This window comes from Idiotropiscis lumnitzeri, chromosome 1, assembly GCF_059441095.1.
Source record: "Idiotropiscis lumnitzeri isolate Australia: NSW breed Sydney's pygmy pipehorse chromosome 1, RoL_Ilum_1.0, whole genome shotgun sequence".
Classification (NCBI taxonomy): Eukaryota; Metazoa; Chordata; class Actinopteri; order Syngnathiformes; family Syngnathidae; genus Idiotropiscis; species Idiotropiscis lumnitzeri.
Window position 1 is genome coordinate 29,964,454 of NC_142391.1, and position 23,815 is coordinate 29,988,268.

The 23,815-nt window shown below is 39.6% G+C and overlaps 1 protein-coding gene across 4 annotated transcripts in view; it reads left to right on the forward strand.

Annotated features, from left to right (window-relative positions):
* Positions 1-23,815, forward strand: part of gpat2 (glycerol-3-phosphate acyltransferase 2, mitochondrial) — an 81,994-nt gene that overhangs the window by 51,924 nt on the left and 6,255 nt on the right. For 3 of the 4 annotated variants that reach the window (XM_088305345.1, XM_088305354.1, XM_088305338.1), the window contains 19 exons: positions 1,126-1,151; positions 1,750-1,844; positions 2,951-3,046; positions 3,168-3,247; positions 4,089-4,199; positions 4,539-4,661; positions 5,799-5,898; positions 7,294-7,427; positions 9,404-9,503; positions 10,685-10,864; positions 11,308-11,400; positions 12,972-13,054; positions 14,117-14,244; positions 14,362-14,432; positions 15,179-15,339; positions 15,417-15,520; positions 21,148-21,332; positions 21,799-21,876; positions 22,098-22,220. In XM_088305345.1, the coding sequence (XP_088161471.1) occupies positions 1,782-1,844; positions 2,951-3,046; positions 3,168-3,247; positions 4,089-4,199; positions 4,539-4,661; positions 5,799-5,898; positions 7,294-7,427; positions 9,404-9,503; positions 10,685-10,864; positions 11,308-11,400; positions 12,972-13,054; positions 14,117-14,244; positions 14,362-14,432; positions 15,179-15,339; positions 15,417-15,520; positions 21,148-21,332; positions 21,799-21,876; positions 22,098-22,220 (2,013 nt within the window). In that variant the 5' untranslated portion in view covers positions 1,126-1,151; positions 1,750-1,781. Of the gene's footprint in view, positions 1-166; positions 228-1,125; positions 1,152-1,749; positions 1,845-2,950; positions 3,047-3,167; positions 3,248-4,088; positions 4,200-4,538; positions 4,662-5,798; positions 5,899-7,293; positions 7,428-9,403; positions 9,504-10,684; positions 10,865-11,307; positions 11,401-12,971; positions 13,055-14,116; positions 14,245-14,361; positions 14,433-15,178; positions 15,340-15,416; positions 15,521-21,147; positions 21,333-21,798; positions 21,877-22,097; positions 22,221-23,815 lie in introns of all 4 variants that reach the window. The other variant, XM_088305330.1, reaches the window with a different exon arrangement.

A 23,815-nucleotide genomic window follows, 5' to 3' on the forward strand; every position in this document is an offset into this window, starting at 1 on the left:
CAATATTTTGGAGTATCTTGTCTGTGAGAAACAGCTCCCAACAGTCTACTGGATGGTCAGAGTCCAACTCTCCAATTCACAGCGAGATTGATGCCAGCCTGTCAATTATAGAAAAATAACCAATTACCACAAATGAATATTTTTGTATGAATTTGTTATTTTTAAGATATTTTTTTCCTGCTTTGCCAACCGGACTGGGAAGGACTTTCTTGCTGGATGCACAATCTGTAAATTGTAGTAATCTATCCGATTCTTATGACCCCAAAATGGTTTTATTGCTGCAGTATGCATGCATCCATCAATTTCTGTAGTGCTTATTGACACGTTTTTTACCCACACACATCCCAAAATCTTCTGCACATTATACACTTCCACTTAGTCATTTTCATCTTACCTTTTCACTGTGTGTAAAGTTTTGCCGTGAGCACATTACGAGCAGTCTTCCGGTGTATTTTTTTCCACATCTTCTCGCTGGTGCATGATCCATGCCTTCATCAGTACTGGCAACACGGAATAATGGCATGCATGTGACTGAAGGACGTGGCGTAATGATAGCGAGCGGTTAGTTAGTTGCTACTGTCGGGGAGGACTCTTCCGTGCGTCACTTCTTTCTTAGGCCCCCATCCGACCCACCCTTTTCCTACTTTCCTGTTTTTCACGTTGACTCATCCACCACGGTTCTGCCACCCAATGGTGGGAAAAAGATAGTCCCCAACCTCAAAAACTTCAGAAATGGACAATAAAATAATGCTTTGACATTTGCATTCGTCAAAGGTAGTGAATGAGTTAAATACAATCAGTCAGGAATACAATTGCTTATCACAAAATAGTCTTTTCGATTTGTCACATGCGAACCTGTCGCTCTTTGAATTTGTTATGGGGGTCAGGATGCGTCCACATCCATCCGCGCTCAGGAACTATCGTGGAAATGATCAACGCTACGGGTGCTACATTATGCTACACTATCTTGGACTGCAACAGTTAGGTTTGCGCAGTGGATAGTCCATCGCCTGCATGACTAAACTCTGTCCTTCTATGGTTCAAAGCTCAAGCTCTAAATCTAAATTTGCTGAAGCCTTGCCATATATTCTGCCTCCTGATTTTTCCTTTTTTCTTTTTGTTTAGATTTTTGGTGAAATATTTCTTCAAAGGTATGGACGGTTTTCCAAATTGTACATCAGGGGTGGGTTTTAATGTTATATTATGTATTATTTATACTGTATAATTTGCAATTATTTTTCTGTTCTGAATTGTTGTTGCTGCAATTAAACCGAATCAGTTACATAATTTTGAAGTCTGTGAAGGCTACTTTTAAAAATGTATAACCTGCTTGCTGTGAACTTGCCTGCTTGTACCTTCATTGCTGTTGGGGGTGAGTCTTTTATTGCAAGCACAAAAATCAAAAAATTGCCCCAAGTCATTGGTTCATTGGAAATTGACCCAATGTCAAACCAGCTAGAGGGAACGCTAGACTCTTGCGTCTCTTCACCTGCGAGGATGAATAGAAGAGCAGTTGTGATGGTGGAGGCAGAGAAGTGCTAGTTAGTTGGTTGAAATTGCATCTAGGAGCAAAGAATGACAGATGTGGGAGTGCTCTTATGAAATTCTTACCTCGCTAGAGCCAGAGGACAAAATTGTTTTGTTACACTGAAATTGTAGTCTTGTTTCGTGTTTGTGTGTGTGCGTGTGTGTGTGTTTTAATAAAATGCTTTCAAACAACCATCTCCACCCCCATCTTTGCCTTGGCAGATAACTGCATTGAAGGCTGGATTGGACTCATCATGGTTCAGCAGTTGAATGGCGGGATAAGTAGAGACATGGTGATTCCACAGAAAAGACCTGCTGTAAGAACACTCCTTGCATGACTCATTCACTTTATTTTATCCCTGTGCATTCCTTTTTTTCACATGTATTCCTACCAATTGCAAAGAACCAACCGTGGCCGCATGGGCTTTCTGTTTGATTGGTTTAGTATTTTTGTTTTAAATACAAATGATTTGTGTACATAGAAGCTTTGAAGATGAACAACCCAAAGCTTTTGACCATTGGTTTGCAATGGACACTAAATTAGGGTGGCACTCTGAGTTAGTGGTTTGAATTTTGGTTCTTGCCTTCCTGTGTGAACTTGGCATATTTTCAGTGTTTTATTCAGCACTCTTTTTCCCATTTCTTATCTATACCAATTAATGACGAATAATCTGATCAAGCAGTGATGTCACTATTGTAATATTTTATTCTATTCTCTTTATTCTGTAGTCTCTGTAGTCTGTTTTATTAAACAGGTGGTGAGGCTCACAAGATAATTTGCTATTAATTCTAAAAAAATTAAAAAAACAACCCGAGGGACTGTTATCAAATCCCCACAAAGGCTTAGGATACATAGTAATAAACATTTGTTTCTATCATTAAACTATAAATTCAGTATGGTCCTCACAGGCTTTGTGTGTGGGGATTTGTCCCCATTCTTGTATTATGGTGTCTCGGCATGACACTTTTTCAGTGCGCTGTTCTGTTTTCTCAGATCATTATCATTGATCAAAGTCATTGATTTCATGAGATTCATTAGCCGGTTATATCTAAACTGGATCAGTCTGAATTCTAAACAATGCATTATGTCATTGTGTTTATTCCATGTTCTTAGTCAGTATTAGTATTCATAGTCTATATTTTATCACTTTAAGATGCACTAAAATAAAACAAAAAAAACAAAAACACAGAAGCACAGTGGATAATTATGTATGGACTAAATCTTCCATCTGTTTTTCTCTATTACCACTTATTCATGTTAATGTTGCTGTTAATGATACCACATTATTTTGCAGCAAAGTTTATAAAGAATGTTGGAAGTTGACATCTGAGTGCTGCACTTCAATAACTTCTGTTTTTATTGTATGTTTTCTGCTATGATTAGTATTGTGTGTTTTCATAATTCTGTGTTCTTATTCTTTAGTTGTCATGGTCATTTAAGATGACTCCTCTGCCCGTGCTCGGCAAGTTCCGGCCAATTGTGGGTCAGTGCTGCCAACGGTGCACTCCAGACAGTCTTGTAAGAATCAAACCATTAAAAAGAATACCTGAAATGCATTTGAAATCAATTTTTTGATGGTATTCCAATAACGTGGGCAAATATTGACACCTGAGTCAATCATCATCTTTGTCTTTTTCAGTCATGCCATCATAAGAAATATGGACAAAGTCTCTTCCTTGACTTCCACAATATTCTCCATGTCAATGAGACTCATACAAGGTAATGTAAATATTTTACAAATGACTGATAGGGTTGCGCTGAAAAAATACTAAGTCAAAGTAAAACGTTTCATGAATAATGTCAAGATTTTCAAGGATAAAAATATAAGTAGCTCGGTTCCAGATTTTGTAGTTGTTTTGACTCATTTTCTTATTCAGTTATTTTTTTGGGGGTTATAACAAGCAAGGGCGTTTGAGAGGAAGACTGTTGAGGATCTTTTGAAGTTACACTTTAGTATAAGTATTACTTTTACAAACAAGTCAATATCATCAATAGAAGAAGTTTAATAAAAGGAGAGACAATGGCCTCTGGTCTCACACTGTTGCATAAGAATTCCATCCATCCATTTTCCAGACCATGTATCCTCACTAGTATCGCAGTTTAGCTGGTTCTCATCCCATCTGACTTTGGGCAAGGTAGGGTACACCCATGATTGGTCGCTAGATGATTGCAAGACACATACTGTAGATAAACCCACATTCATATTCACATTTACGCCTGTGGGCAATTTAGTCTTCAATAAACCCAACATGCATGTTTTTGGAATGTGGGAGGAAGCCAGAGTGCCTGGAGAAGACCCATGCATGCACAAGGGAGAACATAACATGTAAACTACACGCAGCCAGAGCTGATATTTGAACCAATGATCTCGAAAGTGTGAGGCGCTCTCACGATCCACAAGTGCCGCCCTGCGTGGGAAATTACTTATGACTTGATTCCGTTAACTTTAACTTCTCTTTTTCATTGTGACCTCCATGCAAATATTTGCATCGAGACAATTTATTGAACTAGTGTTCATTGCATTATTTATTTATTTAACAGATTTTTCCTTCTGTTGTAGGTACAGAGGCTGGCTTGTGCGGAAGATTTGCTGCGTGCTATTTGTGAGCGGGTGCAAGGTTTATCCGAGTCCTGTTAACAGCCGACAGGAGAGAGTCTGTGAGAGTAACAGGTACTAGAGATGACAGAGCTGGTGGAGGAGAGGAGAGGAAATTAATGATAGGGGGAGAACATGTAATGGGAGCGTACAGTTTTGGCGAGAGAAAAGACACACAAGCAATGACAAAGAAAAGAAAGTGCATCATCTGGGGAGTGACTGAACAGTAACTGTGTAACAAGGACAAGACATCATACCTTTCTGTCTGTTATTGTCTTTTTGTCAATATAATTGAGTTGAGCCTGTTGCTAACCCCTTCACTCAAGGTTGTGGCGGTCCTACTGGGAGTGTTTTAGGATGAAAGAACTCTATTTAGAGCTTGCTTAACTAAGCTGTCGTGTGATTGTGTTTCAGGGTGAGGGAGGCTCTTGCAGCAAACCCGAAAACGCCTGAGGGGGGTGACAGCCAAGGGCAGCTCCGTCCCATCTCATCATTCCTCCCTGTAATTAATACTTGCATCTCCCCAGGTTTTTTACGGTGCGTTTTTAATCTTGTGAATACTATGAAGTTTCATATTTGAAGTAGGCGGAAAGTCTTTCAAAAAGCAGTGGAAACTTGGTTTTCTTTGTTAACCCGTTGCAGAAAGTCTGACTGAAAACAAATAATAAATAACCCGAAGCAGTATTTCCCATAGGAAATACTGTTATTTTAATTAATCTGTTCCAGATGCCCTATTTTTTATTTTTAAATATATGACAAATAATTAAAGCTTTTTTAAAGCTTTACATATAAATATAAAATTAATATATGCATGACTAATCACGCAAATAACCTTACCTGACTGCACCTTTATTGATACTCTTTATGGCGCATGCAGTGAGGAGGGGAGAAAGGGAAGCGACTTTCCTTTTTCCTTATTGATTGTTTCTCACCCTCATTTATCATAGAACTCTGAACTTTCTGTTGTCAAAAGTCAGGCCTTCAAAATGAAAGCATATCAGTACAATAACAATTTAACCACACTTTCTTTATCCCAATGGTGTCTTATTTAGCAGCCACACTCAAAACTGCTTAGTTGAGCGTCACTATTAAATGAGCCACCATATATTATACTATACATAACATAGATGCTGAAGCTTGCTATGTGGAATTTGCTTTGCCAGCGGTTGAACGCAATTTAATAAATGCTTTGGTTGAATCCTCATTTAATTGCGAAGCTACATGTTATTTTTCTTCAAAGCGGATGTATAAATCACAGGACAAAAAAAATTAAATATAAACACTAAAGGATAAGAATACCAAGGTTCCGCTGTATTCAAATTTAAATGACATTTGAAAGTTTTTAATCCGTTCGTATTACCAGTATGTAATCCTGCACTACTGCTAACTGTTGCAGTCGATTGCAAGTATTGTTATCGTTACTGATGAAAATGATATAAAGTTCAACTTAAAAGCCTCAAAATTAAAATAGATACATATATGATCGAGACGTTTGCCAGCTTGCGCTCCTTTGAGTAGACTATGTGACAACTTGCAGGACTTCACCGCCTTTCTTGTTTGTCCATTATTGCCTTTCATGCGTCATCCCACTCTCATCATCATCAGCCATTCATTTTCATTTTTTATCTCTTTTCTTGTGTCTGTCTGCATGGCCGCCACTCTGATCGTGACTAGATGTGTGGGCTGGGTGATGATGAAGATGTTTGCCTCTGTTTTTGGCAGTATTCAAGTGAACCTCAACCATTTTGTGGCTTTGCACAGAGCCTCAGAAGAGGTACACTATCCATCATTGTACACGCACGCACACACGCATTATTTCCAGATGATTAAAAGTGCATAAGGCTGCTATTACGCTGAGTGTCAAGGCAAGAGGGTTTAGACTTACTTCCTTACGCCTGTTATTAAAATCAGGCTGTGTTCGACGACTCTAATAAGTCAAAAGACGTTTGCTTTATTCATCCAATCCAAATCTTTCATTTTAAAATTCTCCTCTAAAACATTGAGTTGCCATTTAAATGTGTACTCTCACTTGTTCCATGACTTTTGACTTTTCCTGGTAATGCAACACTACACAGTTATAGTTATTCCATCGATAACTCAATCAATCAATTGATTAAATGGCTATTTTTGATGTCCCTGGTGTCAATTATATAATTTAATTGTCTGTGGAATACATTTACTTTATTTCTTATGGCAATTTCACTTGTCCTCCCTCACCTCAATTATTACCATTTGTTAAAAGAAAAAAAACAGTACATCAGTAGCGTTAGTGTCATATGTGTTCTTTTTTTTGGGTTGAAGTGAGGGGTTCTGTGCCTACACCTAAAAAAATTGGAACCTAGTTTGGTCACCAGTAATATCACATCAGTAAGAGGAAAATTAAAAATGAATTGATGAATCCAAATGAAATGAATTAATGAATCATTTTAACACACTTAGGAACAACAACGGAGGAGCTGTCAGGAGTACGGAGGGCAAATTAATTGAACTGAGATTTGACTCAACACTAACGTGCGAGCTGCATAATCTGTACCCCTTTAGCCGCTCCAGTTAGCGCTACCGCTTCACTAATAAAACTGGTATAAAAGTGTGAAATACTTAAAAAGCAGAACAATATGCAGAGTAATAAGTCATTCTAAAATGAGGTTACTCTAATGTGTATCAAAAGACTCTCCCTTTCTGCGGCTTTTCATAGCTTTTACTTCGCTTTTCATTATAATCGCCAGAAAAAGTACAGCCACATTTTATTTCTCTGTGGATGTACGCTATAATGGATTTTGCCTTAATTAAATCTCCATTTCCTTAATACTGATAATAATAATAATAATCATAATACTACAAAGATTAGCTTATAAAAGAAGCATTGTTGTTGATTTCTGCATTGTATAGTACTTATACCGCACGTAACTATAGAGACGCGCGTATTTCCTAATAACTTGAATTTGGATAATTAAAATAATAAAAATATAATGGATTAAAAACCAACAAGTCAAAGGGGAACATTGAGTGTGTGTAGCTGTAGCCTCTCCTCACCTTATTGTGATGTTTTCCACCTTGTTGACTTTACTAACTCCCCTGATCCCTGCAGACCCAGCATTGTGACAGGTACAATGGAATTGCAATGTGATGGATGTTGCTTATGCGGAGCTGCTTCTATTACATAATTCAGGGATCGCTGCTGGTCTACGTGTATGTCCGTCAGAGCATCGTGGACAGCGTTCTCCTAACTCTGGTGCTGTTCTGTAACAACCTAAGAGTCCCCTATGCAATTTGTCCTGTCCAAATCAAGAACTCCTTCCTCAGGTACGAAAAAGAGCCTACACTTTCATCACATTTGATATACAAAACAGCACTGTGATTCGTGTGTGTGTATATTCACGGAACGGTGACATTCATTTCAAATGCAGTGATGCCTTGTGATAACAATTTAATTTGTTCTGTGACCATGTTAGGCGCTCAAAACACTCATACCACTCATCTCATGTCATTTTTCCCAGTTGAAATGAATGCAAGTGTCATTAATTAATGCAGTGCTCTAGTCTAACTTTTTGCACTGGTTCTACTCGTGCGCCCGACTTAGTTTTTTCTTGGTTCCACCCGCACTAAAATTAGGTGCACCAACAATGTCAACATTGCAGTTTTGCAGGTTTAGTATTATTAAAGGAGACAAAAGAAATTACACTACATTGACTGGTAAATGATTAACAATATATTTTGTACAACTTCGCAAGACTGGTAACGTCGTGAATAGTGCAAGTAGTCATTGACATGACATGATATAGCTGAAAAGCGTTTCACAATCAAGCCTCGAAATATTTTATTTTCTTGTCGAGCAGTTTAATGAATCTGTATCTATTTTAGGAGCAACTTTTTAATTTTGTGGAGTTTTATTAAACAATGAAAATATGACAATATAACAAATTGGTAGACTATCTGGACTGCGGCCAATCAGAAGAAGGGTCCCTTCACTATCACTGATTGGCTGGGATTACGATGTGTGTTTGTGTTTGTTGAGTGAGCCTCGTTGCACATTGCGCAACCTCAGCTCTTTTTCAGTTGCACCATTGTGAAATTAAGGCACCCATTGGGTGCACCCTAGAGCCCTGCATTAATCTGATCCAAGACCCCCCAAAACAAAAAAAATGGAATACTTGTAATGTGTTTGTAAAATGAAAAATACCACTCGATATTGTTGGGCAGCTTAAATGCTGCACAATTTTTCATCAGTGCTACTGGGCTGTCACAACGGACCATGCACTTCCTAACCAGATGTATGGAATATATATGGACAGAATACCTGCGTATGTGCACTATCTGTGTTCTTGATATACTTAATTTCAGGTTATACATTTTATAATAATTTTATAATGTGTTTATAAAATATCCACTACTCTGACCCTACAATAAAGGGTTTGCTGCAAAAAAACATAATAATCACATGCTGTATTTTATTTCCCAGTGCAAAGGGTAGCACAAAATTGAACAAGAAACCAATAAGTACAAGAACTCATTTCATCAATTACAAAAAAAATAAATAAATCAACTCACTCAAAATTGTAATATTATTGAGGTTCTATGCTAGTCCTACATATCATTTCAAATCCTCCCCAAAATATTTGTCCTGTGTCAGGCAGTAGGAGACCCATTGTAATCACAACTAAAACATGTCTGGCATCTTTTGGCAATATTACGCTTTAAAACTATAGTCAACCCCTGCATATTCGCAGTTCGGCACCGGTGGATTCCCATATTTGTGGTTTTCTTCTTTTCCCCCCAATATATACACATATTTTTTTTTTTACATTTTTATTACATTCACAAGTAATCATGAAATACCAGAATTAAAGTGCATGGCTAATTGACTACACTTCTGTGGAGCGAATCTAACTTTGAACAGTAAAATAGCAGGCAATTTATTAAATGTCTTATTTACTACATTACACAGCTAAACAAGCCGGGAGGAGTAGCTTATAAGTGTAAAAATATATCCAATAATATATAACACGTATCTCAAGGCACCACTGTACTCAATGTCTTAATTAAGATCTGGGGTCTGGATTAAGAATCGGGACATTGAATACTCAGTTCACTGGTTTACTTGTTTACTACTTATTTACCCACTAAAATGTTTACCTCCCCACTTCACCCAATTAGTCAGCAATCAATCACACACAAGCAACAGAATTCCCAACAGTTAATCAACAAAACAGTCTTGACACGTCATCGTGCCTTAATGTCTGCGATTGGTGTAAAATGATGCATGGACGATTCTCTTTTAGGTTCATCCTTCAGAAAATCGGCATCATATTCTTACCGCCATCTGCAGCAACTGAGGAGGATGCAGAAAGGGACCATCTGTATGCGCCTGTCATGACCTCTGTAAGTTTGATATGTTGTCTCATGGATGAGGTTAAATGTGACAGTAATGGCAGTCATCTGCTTAGGTTTCATATGCAAATCTGTCAGAGGTTAAATCAGGCTCCACGCTCCTTTTTGTGTGACTCACCACTCAAATAGAATCAAATAAATAAGCACAAGCTAGTCAAAGCTGACAATTGAAGCAGTTCCTCATTACCCGCGTGTCTTAAAACATACAAACGGCCTGTTCGCAAGTGAATGGAAATGAAGGTCTGGGTCATGAATCAGAAAAACATGATGCTAATGTATTTTTTGCTGGAGGGGAAAATCTTCAGGCTGGTGATGATATAAAATTGCTGGGTAAGCACAAAATAGCTACCTGGCCTTGTAATTTGTCTTTCGGTGCGCTGTTGTTCTTTTCATCCCTACCTAGTCAGCTCCTCAATCAAAATAAAAGCCATCGTTTAAACTCTGCTTCAAACTCGGCCTCATCACACTCACTATTCTTCCTTTACTTTTACTCCTCAAGTAATGCCATACCTTTATTTTTTTCTTTCTCATTTTTCAGTGCTCATTGCCTTATCACTGGCTTCCTTTTTGTATGTAGCTTGGGAGCCCTTTATGTTTTGTATCATTTATCCGAAGATAAGTCATTTGGAGGCGTAACTGCTTTTATTAAGATCAATATATTGCTATGTATCTAAATAAAAGCACTTGGCCAGTCATTAATTCACAAAACTACAATCTCACTGAAACAAACGGGTTCTTTATGAGAGACTCGGTGTGTTTTTTTCCCCCCTCTTTGACAATTAATGTGAGAAAACATATTGGCTGTGTGTTCGAAAGTAGTTTTGTTTATTAGTTATACTCTATGTCAATGTTAATCGACCACTATTGTTTGAGTACGCTCCACTTTAGTTCTTTTGTCGTAATTTAATATTCTTGAATGTTGTGAAGTTTCCCCCAGAGCCTCTTTTATATCTGCTCCTTATCCAGTTTGCATTTGACTTCTTGTTCCTCAGCTGCCCCAAACACATTTTTACATTTTTTTTTCTTCCTCCTCTCAAGGCCTTGACCTGTCATTTGGCTAATTCATCATTTAAAATGCACGGCAGGCATTTTATGCTAATTGCTCCCGACTGTGACAACTTGCCAGACCTTCTTCTATACTATCTCTCTCTCTCTCTCTCTCTCTTGTTCAGCTAGTACGTGAGCTCCTACATGACGGCCAATCCTTAAGTGTCGGCGTGTCAGCAGAGTCTGGTCAAGGGGGCCAGTGGCTGGCTCACATCAGTCAGCTCATCAACGAGGGATCTGTCCCTGATATCAGTCTGGTTCCTGTGGGCATTTCCTATGAATGTGTGCCGGAGACACACATTCAGGTAAGTGGGTGAAAACATGAAAAGCACCCTCAAGATTTTTACAAGTGTTTGTTTAGTGGCCTCTAGTTTGGAGGATAAATGGAAAAAACTAAATTATGACGTAAGGGATGGAGATCTGGAAATTGTTTGATGTTTAGGTGAGGATGCATGTCGTCGATGGTTATTTGCCCTCTATTATCTGCATGTCAAGTCAACACAGGCGAGTGGGTGTAACTTTCAGCTAATTGCCATAAAAAGGTTCTCGCCTCATCATTTGGTTCTGTCATTCAGATGTTTGCTCATTGGCACACACACTCTGCGTCGCTGTTCAATCATCATGTACTCTGCTCATTAGTGGTAGCACATAATGTGCCTTCTAATGGCGAGACCTCACTATGATATCATCTTCAAGTCACTGTATAATGCACTTGTATTGAAAGTATTTTCTCTTTCACGTCTTAAAGGTTAGCTGTCTATTTCGCTGGCTGTTGTCTCTTCTTTGGAGGAAACCAGAAGGAATTGTTAGGCTTCATCTCGCCCAGCCCTTTTCTCTTAAGGTGAACACACTTTAAGAATATAATGTAGCTGTTGCGTGGAGTCCTCACATCTCCAAAATCACTATCGTGCTTTTCGGGAATTTGAAAAAACGGCATAATTTGTGATAAAATACGACATTATTAAAGTTATTATGATAAATTATATTGATGTGCAAACACAAAACCATCCCAAAGTCATGCTCAATCACGAATGTATTACCCTAAAAAAATGTGCAATTTATGAATGCCATTAAGCAAAATGGTAGGGGTCCAGCCATACACACAGATTTTGGGCAGTGGGCGGGCTACACCCTAAATTGGTTGCATGCAAAACGCAGGGCACACAAAGACAGACTCCCTTCACCTAGAGTCAATTTTACAGTGTTCAATTAACCTACCATGCAAATTTGGGGATGTGCGAGGAAACCGGGAGTACCTGGAGGAAACCCATGCAGACATGGGGAGAACATGCAAATTCCACACAGGAAGGCTGGAATCAAACCCACGACCTCTGCACTGTGAGGCGGACATGCTAACCAGTCACCCACCGTGCTCCACCGTGCTGGCCCGTTCTTGAGACATGCTTCATAATTCACATCTTTTGTGGGTGGTTTTGACCCCAAAGGCCCGGTACATATGGCGTTAGTGTGGGCTCTTCAGTCCAGAAAGATTATTTTGAAGTCATCACAATAGGGCTGTGCAACTATTCGAAATTCAATTTACGATTACTACAGTCCACGATTACAAAATTTATATAATCGTACAAACAATTATATACAGTATGTACATAAAACATTGATAAAATGTTACTCATTTTACAATGTCTACTATAGTAAGTACACTTGAGTTTCAAATTTGAGCTTTCTATTGAAATTGTTTATTTAAATGTTTATTTAAACAACAGTTCTTTCGCAATTAAGTGTATAGCAAGTAAATTCCAATGCACTGTTATACATACTCAAATGTATACAATTGGACCTTTATTTTACGCTAAAATAAATTTGATTTGTTTCCATTTTGCATCCATTTTGAGGGGTTTTGTGCAGAAAAAATATTTGTTTGAATCATCATAATTTCAATTATTACTGAAATAATTGTGATAGCAATTTTTTTCACAATCGAGCAGCCCTACCTCACAATATTGCATAATGTGTAAAATGGAGGCTTACGATGTTAGAGATTACACTCATGTAGAGCTGGTTACAAACGTATTAACAAGTTAAGACAATGCAGGCGAAGGGGAATAGAGGCCCCAAAATACCATTGGACCTCGAGTGCAATTGTGCAAGGTATGATTTTCGTGATTTTACAAACATAAGAATATATATTTGTGTTGTTTAAGTATAGACAACATACAATAGAATATCTACCTAACAGGTAATGTGAGGTAAATGTATGGTAGTAATAAAAGAAGCTACTGCGTTGGAACGCATTGCTTGATAATCTGTTCTTCAAAATTTACCGTCCAAGTCAACCATTCAGTTTGATTTAGATTTAGTGTTTAATAGACTTTGACTGCGGGCTATGCTAAATCTTGTGTGTGTGCGTGTGTGCGTGTGTGTGTGTGCGAGCGTGTGCGTGTGCATGTGTAGGAAATGTACGCTTCAGGCAAGTGCAGAGTAGTTGAATGGCGCCCTCTACAGGACCTGTTGCTGCCTGTTATCGTTCGTGATTGGTAATCTTGCCACACAATCTCAAGTACAACACGCACACGCGCACACACAGACGCACACAATTTGTCTTGGAAGATTCGCCACAAGATTTGGCTTTCACCCAACATTTGAAGAATAATTTATTTGAAATCTGGCACTGACACAGTAAAGGTTCATTGAACATCCTCGATGAGCCACTTTGGCTTATGACAGGTAAAGAGGTTCATGTCTCATATGAATTCTTTAGAGAGGGTTAGAGATGAAATGAGAAGTGATGGATGGTAGAGTGAGGATAGTTCAATTGAATTTCAACTTGTAATTTTGTTCTATTTTACTTGACAACATTAACAATCATCGGTGTTAGCCATTGTACTAGGAAATAATGAGGCAGGTACTTAACATATGGTGAATATTTGTATCATATTGTGTTTCATTGGTGACACTGTCAAACCTGTCAAACAACAGAGACAGATGTAAAATGCGTTCTCAGCAACACTCTGAGCTTCTCTTATCCACATACTAAACGTTTGTCAAAGCAATTCAGTTGACTTGAAATGGCTGAAAATGCCTTTAATATATCATTTAATGAGGCTCTGCGTCTTCTCATTTGTCGTTGTTTGTTGCAGTTAAAACTACTGTACAGTATATGTCCACCAGTTTATTTCATCCTCCCACATCTTTTCCTCATGATTCTCTCTCAGCCAATAGTTGTTTCCATTTTCATGACGCAGTTAAAGAGCAACAAGGCCACTCAATCAAAAGGGGCCACCTGGTCCAGAATTCACTTGTTTAGCTCAGTGTTCCTGAGGGAAATATGGGGCACCGCTAAATGCTCCACTGTGCACACCGGCGCGTCACTGTGTCTTCTTAATGTTTGCTGCTGAGTGGCGAGTGTCCAGTGGAGGATACTGACGGTGTGAAAGATATGTTGTATAATCCACAATTGTAGCATTAAAATAAAATAAAATCTCCAGTTGGAGAGTCATGTGAGGGTTATCTGTATTTGCTCTTGCAGTGTGATAATTGTACAAAAGGATTGACATCTGATCCAATATTGATTCTAGCTGTTTGCTTTTTCTCTTCAGCACTGAAAGTGAGTTTGGTCAGAGGAAGACGTCATGGTTCCTGCCTTCTCGTTCTGTGTCAGAAACCACAGAGCTAACCCATCAGGAGAGCGAGCTCAGCATTGCGATTGCTGTCCACCTCATTTTCTGTAAGTAGGAGATAATGTGCCCCTGCTGGTCTGTAAATGAATCCCCATGTGATGTTTTAATCATGTTTGCATTGTGCAATGGTATTTAAGATTTGTGAGTTGTGCTCTCTTTCACAGCTATAACCTCCTGCATGGCTGTCATGTCCACTAGTCTGCTATCCAGTCTTTTGCTTTATCGGCACCGTAAGGTAAATGTTTCATTCCTGTGTTCCGGGGTCAAGAGCGCACCATGCACAATATATTCACTGTACAGGCAATTTGAAAGTAATATTTTAACATTAACAGTCATACAAATGCAGATTTAATCAAAAATAACAACTTTGATTAATGAATGTAAATATGCCTTGTGGCATCTGAGGGCACAAAAACGGGGAATGGGTGAGTTCTAGGGGTTAGGTTCCAGGGACAAAAATGCAAACCTGGGTCATAGTGGGGCCGACAGTTTTTATGAATAAAGCCAGTGGGTCGAGGCCGGAACGCTACAGAGATCGCAGCCGGGGGGCGGGGGACTGACTGGCAAAAAAGGGGTCAGGTGCCCAGATACGCAAAAAATGTGAAGAGTGAACTTCAAGATATGGAGGATTACTGGGCGGTATTCTATTCTATTTTTGAGACAGCTCCTAATTTGTGCATAAGTGTCACAATCAAAACACTAAATGTAAAAAAAAACACAAAGCCCACGTTGAGTTTTGCTGAGGTACACTGAATTGTTTGATTGAGGGATCTGAGAGCTACTTCTTGGCTACTGATTAATTTTGAGGTGCTGCCAGTTTGATGCTCACATCTGAAATAACAAAATTTGGGGTGAATTGTCTCCTTGTTGATGCACTGCTAAATTGTCACCACCAGCAAAACGGTTTGATCAATACTGACATTCAATATATACCTGACTTGAATTTGGAGACTAAATTCCCTTCCTGGTTCCCGTGGGCAGGGTGTGAGCATGTCCGTCTTGTGTCGTGATGTCAGCTGGCTCACGGAGGAGCTCTTGTTCAGGAACAAAGATGTTGGATTTGGAGGAAGTCTAACCGAGGTGGTCCACTACTCCATCACGCTGCTCGCGCCTCACCTCAATATAGTTGCAGTTCCGTCAAGGTCGGTTCTCCAGAAATCAAATACAGATAAATCAGATTTGGAACATTTTGCATACCATATCTTCTTTCGACCTCTAGGCAAGACCCTTTAATTGTAGCTCGTCCTACTCTTGCTGCAACACATCACCTCGACCTGCAAGCCCAGATTGTCACTCATACTTTTATTTTGGAAGCAGTTGGTGGTGAGTAATTTTGCATGCATGTATTTTGGTTCGATGGCAATACTTTTATATAACACTTAAGCCCAAAAGTCATGTAAAGCCCTTATGTTCTCTTCGCGTGCTGGTGCTCGTGGGAGGCTTTGGCTGCGACTTGTGACAGTTCCCATGGCAGGATGGAAAATCGATTTGAAACATGATATTTTAAAAGTTGCACTGCTAAATACACAGTGTTAGTTGTAACGAGCCAAAGACTGCCGTTGAGCTTTTTCGATAAAGCCACGGAGTCTTTAAGTGTCCATTAGTACAACTACATCTGTAATTTGTTTTTCTACCATTTTGTTGCCCCCAGCTTGAATTGTTGACATTTATGCCGTCATTACTAAATCGATCATCCATGAAAAATTGACTCAGAAGCAACCATATCTGCTTATTTCTGTGGGGCAAAAAAAAAAACCATGCATTTTCCGCACTTGGGCAAAGTTTGTGCTCTAAATTTCTGCCATCTCAGCCGAAATATGGCATTGTTGGGAAGCTGAACTGCCTTGGCTTAAATTTACACACTCCAATTATGCTCTTTAGCTGTTCTTATGCTTCACTGTAAATACCACGAAAGCCATTGCAAAAGACAGGAAAGCCAGATCTTTTTTCCTTTAATCATGTGCATGTTGAAGTAACTCACAACTCGCCATGTGCATTATTTCAGAATCGCATACAACTTATTGTGACACAAAAAACAACCAAGCGGTTACATTTAACTTGGCATTCACACTTGATAAGTTGGCTCCAACATAGGGTACATAAATAGTCATATCTGTGACATTGAATTATTGTCAAAATGGCCCTTAATTGATTTTTTTGACTCTTTAATTTATGCACAGTGGTGAATTGTACTATCAGTGCTGACTTTCTCCCAAATAAACCTAACGTGCCAGAGGAGATGAATCCTGAAAAAAGGTCACACTCGATTTGTGAGTAAAGGCTGTGGGAAAAATGTTTTTGCAGATTCTGTTTCGGGATGAGTGTTTGTATGAGTTAACCTGGCGGAGGTATTTCAGGGAGGCAAATTCGGTGAACTGCAAACTGTTGTCGATACAACATGCAGGGAACATGACATTTGCTGACACTAGTTTTACAGTTCACACAAGGTGCTTGTTGTTTTACCAGAGGACATAGTTAATGTTACAGGAACTGTGAGTTCCAAACTTGTAACCTGCAAAAGGAAAAGTCTCCATTTGGTTTCACCACTGGGCGATGTGATTGTGTGCTTTTTAAAAGGTGTTTTCTTTTTAATGGCTCAACCGCTCTTTCCGGATCTTCTGTTAAGCCACCTGGTTTTTGACTTCCATGGGTTCTATCAAAACATCATTCTACCTTCTCTCCCCCTAATCAAGCTTTGCCGGCCCTGTCGGGAATGGATTGTTCTCAATCTCAGTCCCCCACGCTCACTGTGGCCATCTGCTCAAGCTTGATCTGCTGGCTCTTCCCTCCCACACTTGTACTGTAGATTGCTCTTACTTTTTCTCATCTTTCCTTTTTCAATGTGGTTGGTCAAACCTGTTCTTGGGAGCCTGGTTCCTATCTATGTCTCCACTGCAGTGGACCAGAGAGAGCTAATATGTTCCTTTTAAAATTTCACATCCTTTTCTCTCACTTGCACATTGTCTGTCCAACATGCTGGTCCTGACTGTATGTATCAAAAGTCGTGACAACATACTATATCGCTGTCTGAAGAGACACACTAAGCCATATCTCACTTCCTGAAAAGTATCGTCTGAACAATGTATTAACTACTTCTAAAGCTCAAAAGATAAAAAAAAATAATAAATCTGTCATGTCTCAACAAAGAAAAGGAAAGAACTCCTCTATACGCAGAGTTTGACGTTCCAAAGTCAATGATATCGGAACTTTGACAGTGCTGCTGCTTTACAGCCATTGCCAGACAACCATTAACTTCCGCTAGGTTGATGACGCAGATCCTTAGCTGTCTGTGTGGTTTCCGAAACACTTGACTGTTTTCTCATTTGCATTTTAAAGCACATGGTGTGTGCTTTTTTATTTATTTATTTATGTTTTTGTTTTTTTGCAGGCACGTACAATGCCTTTTGATAATGGTCTCTGTGCACAATTCGTTATGTAAGCGCAGTTTATTTCCGTTGCGGAAGTGAAGGTTGTGGGCAGCGGGCGTTATGAAACATAGGCTTTGTCCTCAAATACTTAAAACAATCCCAGCTATACTCACCGGACGCTTTAATGGGTACACCTGTACAGTTTCAATCCATTGAGTTGTAAAATGTTCTGCCTTCACCTCTTAAATGGATTCACCGAGGTATTTAGTTCACGAAATGTATATTGCGGTAATATTTTACAGTACAGTTAATTGCAATCATTTAGAGGTTTTCCGAATATTTTGATAATTAGGCAGTCTTTAGGCGCTCCTGGGATAGTTTATTATTATTTTTACAATGTTCAAATTGGGATTTTTCAATTCAATTCAACTTTATTTGTATTGCACCTTATCATACCAATTGTAACTCAAAGTTGTAAAACCAGTGTTCCGTTCCCCAATTGGAAGCAGCTATGCTTAACAAGTGTTTCCAAAACTGTGAGTTGAGGCACATTTTTTAGATCAGAAAAGTCTCAAAGGCACACTTCCAAGCAATAATGTCACAGAAAGGATATACAGTAATGTATACTGAAGTAACGTCCAATCGATTTTCTCACAAATTTACATGTCTGTTTAGTGAAACACAAGTCTTATTATTCTTTTGTTTGAATCAAAACTGGTGGATGTACCTTCTGCCATCTAGTGGAAGAGCATTTAATTGTTAACATAATTGTCTGTCTCAAAACATTGCAGTAATAGCAAGATGAACAAACTAATTTGTAGTAAATATACATAACCAATTCAGGGTGTCCCCCGCCTACTGCCCGAAGATAGCTGGGATAGGCTCCAGCACCCCCCGCGACCCTCGTGAGGAGAAGCGGTACAGAAGATAGATGGATGGATATTTTTCATTTCATCCATTTTTAAAATGGATAATTTCCTACCTCATTCTTGATTATTTCACAGCACATTTGTTGGGAATCACCATCCTCGGTACAAAGTAGATTGAAGATGCAAAATAACTAAGGTCCTTTTTTTCCCCCTATATGCCATCTAATGTGGTCGGAGCGTGGCCTTGAAGTTTGATGGTCATTTCAAGGATAATTTTGATTGAACCTCTGATGCACATACTCTGTCTAGCACAATATTCGTAATACCTCTTTATACACTGAAGTGCCTGTGCTCAGTTCCTCTGCTGTAAAGAGTGTTTCAGGGCATGCCTCATACCATTATCCAGTAACTTATTCAGTAGATAACAGCTCTCCACATTGTGTGAGGTGAACTCGTCCTTTTCAAGCTGTCATCTGTAAATGTGGTGAAATTCAAGTTCACAATATACACGTTATATGCTTACAAGTGTGTGTGTGTGTGTGTGTATGTATATATATATATATATATATATATATATATATATATATATATTTATTTATTTACTATTCATATCCGCTTACCTTATTATTGGCTTATTATGGTCTTACTATGGTCTTATTTGTCTCCTTCTTTCTTCTTCTCCATGAACGTGCTTAATGCAAGTAAATATGCATTGTTGGTGTTGTAGGAATTGTGGTATTGCCCCCCCCCATCTTGTAATGGTATACCCCTGGAGCTGGTAGGTGTCATGGTCCGTTTTGTCCTGTCATGTTTTTGTTTTGTTTTTGCCCAGCTGGAGTGGGGGCGTTTCCTTCCAGCGCTTCGTTCCTGGTCATGTCGTAATGGCTGGAGAGATGCGCCCACCAGCCATGCACCTGTCACTCGTCAAGTCCTTGATTACTTCACTATTTAAAAACTCCACGCTGACAACTCAGCGTCGGAAGATTCCTCTTGCTCATGCTCCCAAGTTGGGAATTACTAGACACCCCTGGTGTGAGTTTTTCCTCCAGCGTCTTTTGTTGCACTTTGTCGGTCTTGCGTATGATTTTATATATATATATATATATATATATATGTATATATTGTTCTTTTTGTAAAAATAAATATCTTTGCTAAAATCATCTTTCTGTGTCTGCGCTTAAAGAGTCCTGACCCTTTTTTCCAGCGGTTCTGGAAAATACTTAACAGTCGGAGTGGCGGGTTACGTGATGTCAGAATAAGGAAATACAACCACGCTTGAACACACACTGCTGTCTCACATGTCTTCATACACAATTAGTTGGTAGTGGCGATTTTGACGCGTTCAAGCACAATTTTTGTTGTTTGTCCATTTCGCGTGTGGGTTCATCACACGCACAAGGGCCGGTTCTCGGGCCGGACTAAAATCCACCTCCGGTCTTTGTTAATCGAACCCTTTTTTAAAATTATTCACCCCCGACCCCAAAAATGGACGTCCTTACAGGCTGTAGGGCTGGACCGTTCCGCCCCCGGGGTGGATTGCCCACCTCTGAGAACATGCAATCACCACACAGGAAGGCCGGAGTTGGAATTGAACCCTGCATCTCTGTACTGTGAGGCTGACCTGCTAACTAATTGCATGAAAAAAATATATATAATTTCACAGACAGCTTTGAGAGGGCACTTAAGACTTCTGCACCAATATCTCCTCCTCCTTACAAAGACAACTGAGAACGACTGAACACAAATGCCCCCCAAAAGAGAACCATATTCTGAAGACTATGAGCTGCAAACATAAATTGAAATTTGAAAATTCATTTCAATTCAATTCAAATTTCAATTGAAATTTGCACCTGAAAACCCTGATTGAGGAGCCAAGAGAAAGTTTGGAGTGAAAGAGCAACTTGTTTGGGACTGGTGAAAAGCGGAGGCTACTCTAACGGCGATGAAGAAAAAATAACCAACAAGAAAGCTTAAGGAACAAGTTTGCCAGTGGGTGCTTGAAGTGCTTTGAAAAGGCTTGCCAACAATGCAGTTGCATCTCCACGCTCAGGTATTGTCAAGGCGATGAATGAAAAGGACTTTGCAATAGGACCTTCTTGTTACATCCGCTTCAAGCACCGCAGCTGCTTCACCATCAGCGTATGGACAACGGTGTCCCAGAACATTAACATGAACACTGCACACTTTTCTGTTCATGTTTATATTTTGTGTAGTTAAATCAACTTTAGTGTAATAGCATATCTTACACCTAATTCAGCCTGTTCTCTCTTCTTCTATTAATGTTATAACTTGACGTGAAATGTTCGGACACTCCCCAGTGGGAGCAACCACTTTGGGTTGCACACGTAGCTCGAGGAGGCAAGTCCTACCTATTTATATTTCATGTCTGTGGTCCCAGAGGATTTAACGACTTCGACGGCATGCAAACTCCTTTTTGCACAATTTGCACAAAGCGATTCTATTATCAATGCTTCCATCAGGTAGTTGAAATTAATTCAGCCTCCCATTAATCTTAGCAATGCCGTTTTACAGTGTCATATTCCTCTGTTTTTATCGCCGCTAGCCGCATGGTTATCCAAGCACTGACTTGTGCGTCAGTGCAATCGTGCACGGACCAAGGTTCCGGGTCGATGAAAATGTTTTTTTTAAATGCTCTAATACATGAATGCTGTGTTGCGTCTGTTTGTTAGTAAGGTAACATTTTTTTCCCCAGCATGTGCAGTGTCAGCCATGCTATATGAGCTTGCCAGCAGTGGCATCAGCAGCAAGGTGAGGGCTGACAGCACAGATGGAGACCAGGTCAAAGGTGACTTGGAGTATGATGTGGTGCTCTGCCAGTTGGAGCTGACTGAAAGAGCCCTGCAGCTTTGCCATCTCCTGCCTCCGGGCTTTCGACCAGTGAGTTTCCATTCATATCACACACACGCGCACATCCGGTGTGTCTCGTTCAATGGGTCTTTAATGGGGCTGAACGGTGACTCACACTGCACCGCTGGTGTTGAATTGTGTGCTCTGGCTGTGTGTTTGTGCGCAAGTACATGTGTACACGCTCCATCACGTTGACTTCAAGGGCTTCGAATCGGAGGCAGATATACTGCGCCTTTCTCTGTTAGCCCACCTTTCATTTGAACAGCCACTCATTCTTTTCTACTCTGCTTGCAGCAGTGTTGCTCAGCCTTTTCCTCCACGGAAAAATATCGCTCCCACTCATGCATCCCGATGGCCGACTCTGCTTCATCCTCGTCTCCACCTCACAGCCTATGCTCTTTGTCACCTGTCTTCCTTTGCTCGTCTTCCATGTGTGATGAGACTGAAGCTCTTTGCTCCTCTCACCTTCTCTCTCATTTATTTCCAATTTCTCCAGCCCTGCCAGTCTTCTCAAAGTTTTGCACTGGATGCAATTGACAGTTTGGTGCGATGCGGCATCTTGATCATGGAAGAAGTAAGATACATTTTTCATAGTCCCAGAAATGTATACTGAGACATAACAACACAATTCTATCCAGGGTGCCGATCAACCACTGTCTGTTCTCATGTAAAATGCGTTTTTTTCCCCCATAAAAATTCAATATTTATAAAATCTGATTTGGTTCTTGTAAACTGGGTGATATGTGTGCACTTGTTTGCGTGCAGACAGTGTAGTAGTAGTGTTTTTCTGTGCAGGTTCAAAGGGACATTCCCATCTGTGATTTCTGGAAGAGAGAGGGCACCCTAACTTGGACCACCACAGACGAGCTGTATCAAAGCGATTCTGATTGTGAGGAACAGGACTTGCATTCCTATAAGGTACCCGAACAGGACAATTGGGTTTTTCTGCCTCCGTCACATGCCACTCAAAAGCACCAGAGGTTCCTCTGTATATTAGGAGAAGCATGTCAGATGTTGACCCAGTTAACAGACCATGGCAACTTACAGAGGTGCAAAGAGGCCACGATAAAACGAGCAAAGCCACAGCACGAAAGAGTCATTTCATGCGAGTACATCTCCATAACAAAAGCAGCCACGCAGCCGAGACGCATTACTTGAATATCAATTAGCAATACGTGTGTCAGCTTTAATAGAAGACTGTCATGAATGTTATGTTTGACTTTTCAAAGCAACACAGGGTATCTAATCAACTCCCAAAGTGTGTGCAAAGTGACTTAGGGGTGAGGATGTTAAAATGCTGGGGAAAAACAGGGTCTTAATGAATAACATCCAAGCACAACTGACCAGAACTGTCATCCAAAAACAACTCAATTATGCTAGTCTCCTTTTGACAGAACAATAGTTCATTACTCCAATCTTGCCTGGCGACTTCTTTTCAGCAATATATTTTTCATCCAAACATTGTTTTGACCTAAAGCTTTGAGAGAGTCAGTGACTGCAACTCTTGCCTCAGAGAAATTTTTCAAAGCTGCACATTCTTCAAACCCATTATTGCGTTCAGTTTTCTTCTCCGTAAGCGGTCTTCCTCTCTACTCAGTCTTGATTTAGAAAGACAAAAGGGAGTTCGTTGCATTCAGATGATAGATATTTAATGTTTAATGCTGCTACATTCAGATCTTCAGAATGTTCTCAGGCTCAGCTTTCCCAGTACACACAGTTTGTTTTGTTGGTCTCTCTCTTCCTATATCACTTGATGGTTGTTGGACAGAAGACCTTTACTGTTCAGTATTTTCTCTTTGAAAGAAACTTTCTGCATGTTGCATATCAAATATTCATGTGTAGACTACTTCTGTTTTTCTTCACTCTCTCATAATTTCTAGCCACCGAGACTGCTAGTTTACTTAAGATCCCATTTTTGTCAATTAAAAATAAATCCTCAATAGCAATATAATTCAGTGTATGTAATGCACAGTCACATCAACTTCGTATCAACTCTCCACCATGGCAGGGACTCACGATTATATACACAGTTTAACTATTAATTGCAAGCAGATATTCCTCTGCTGCTGCCTCTGTTCTGCCACCCTCAGCTGACTAACAAAAACACGTATCACTCCCTGACAAATATTACCTTCTCTTTTCGGTAACTGAATACCCTTGATGTCATACAACACAGACTTGGGTCAGTTCAATGCGGTCAATTTGCAATTGTAACCTGATCTGCTGTGAAGGCTGAGGATGTATTTCTATTTCACTGAAATGCTCCCATTCCAATTGATTTATTTCCACCTTTTGGATAGCTACTCATCTCACTTGATATCCTCTAACGTGGCATAATAGTGTCGCGTAACTACACTCATGAGCCACGGCGATCTAATGAGATGCAATGCAAAAGGTGCATCAAAAAATTCCCTTCAAATATAATAATACTTGATATTGATTTGCATCACAACATCTCTTATCATATTTATGCAGATGACTTTAAATTACAGCATCATCATATGATTAAAGTC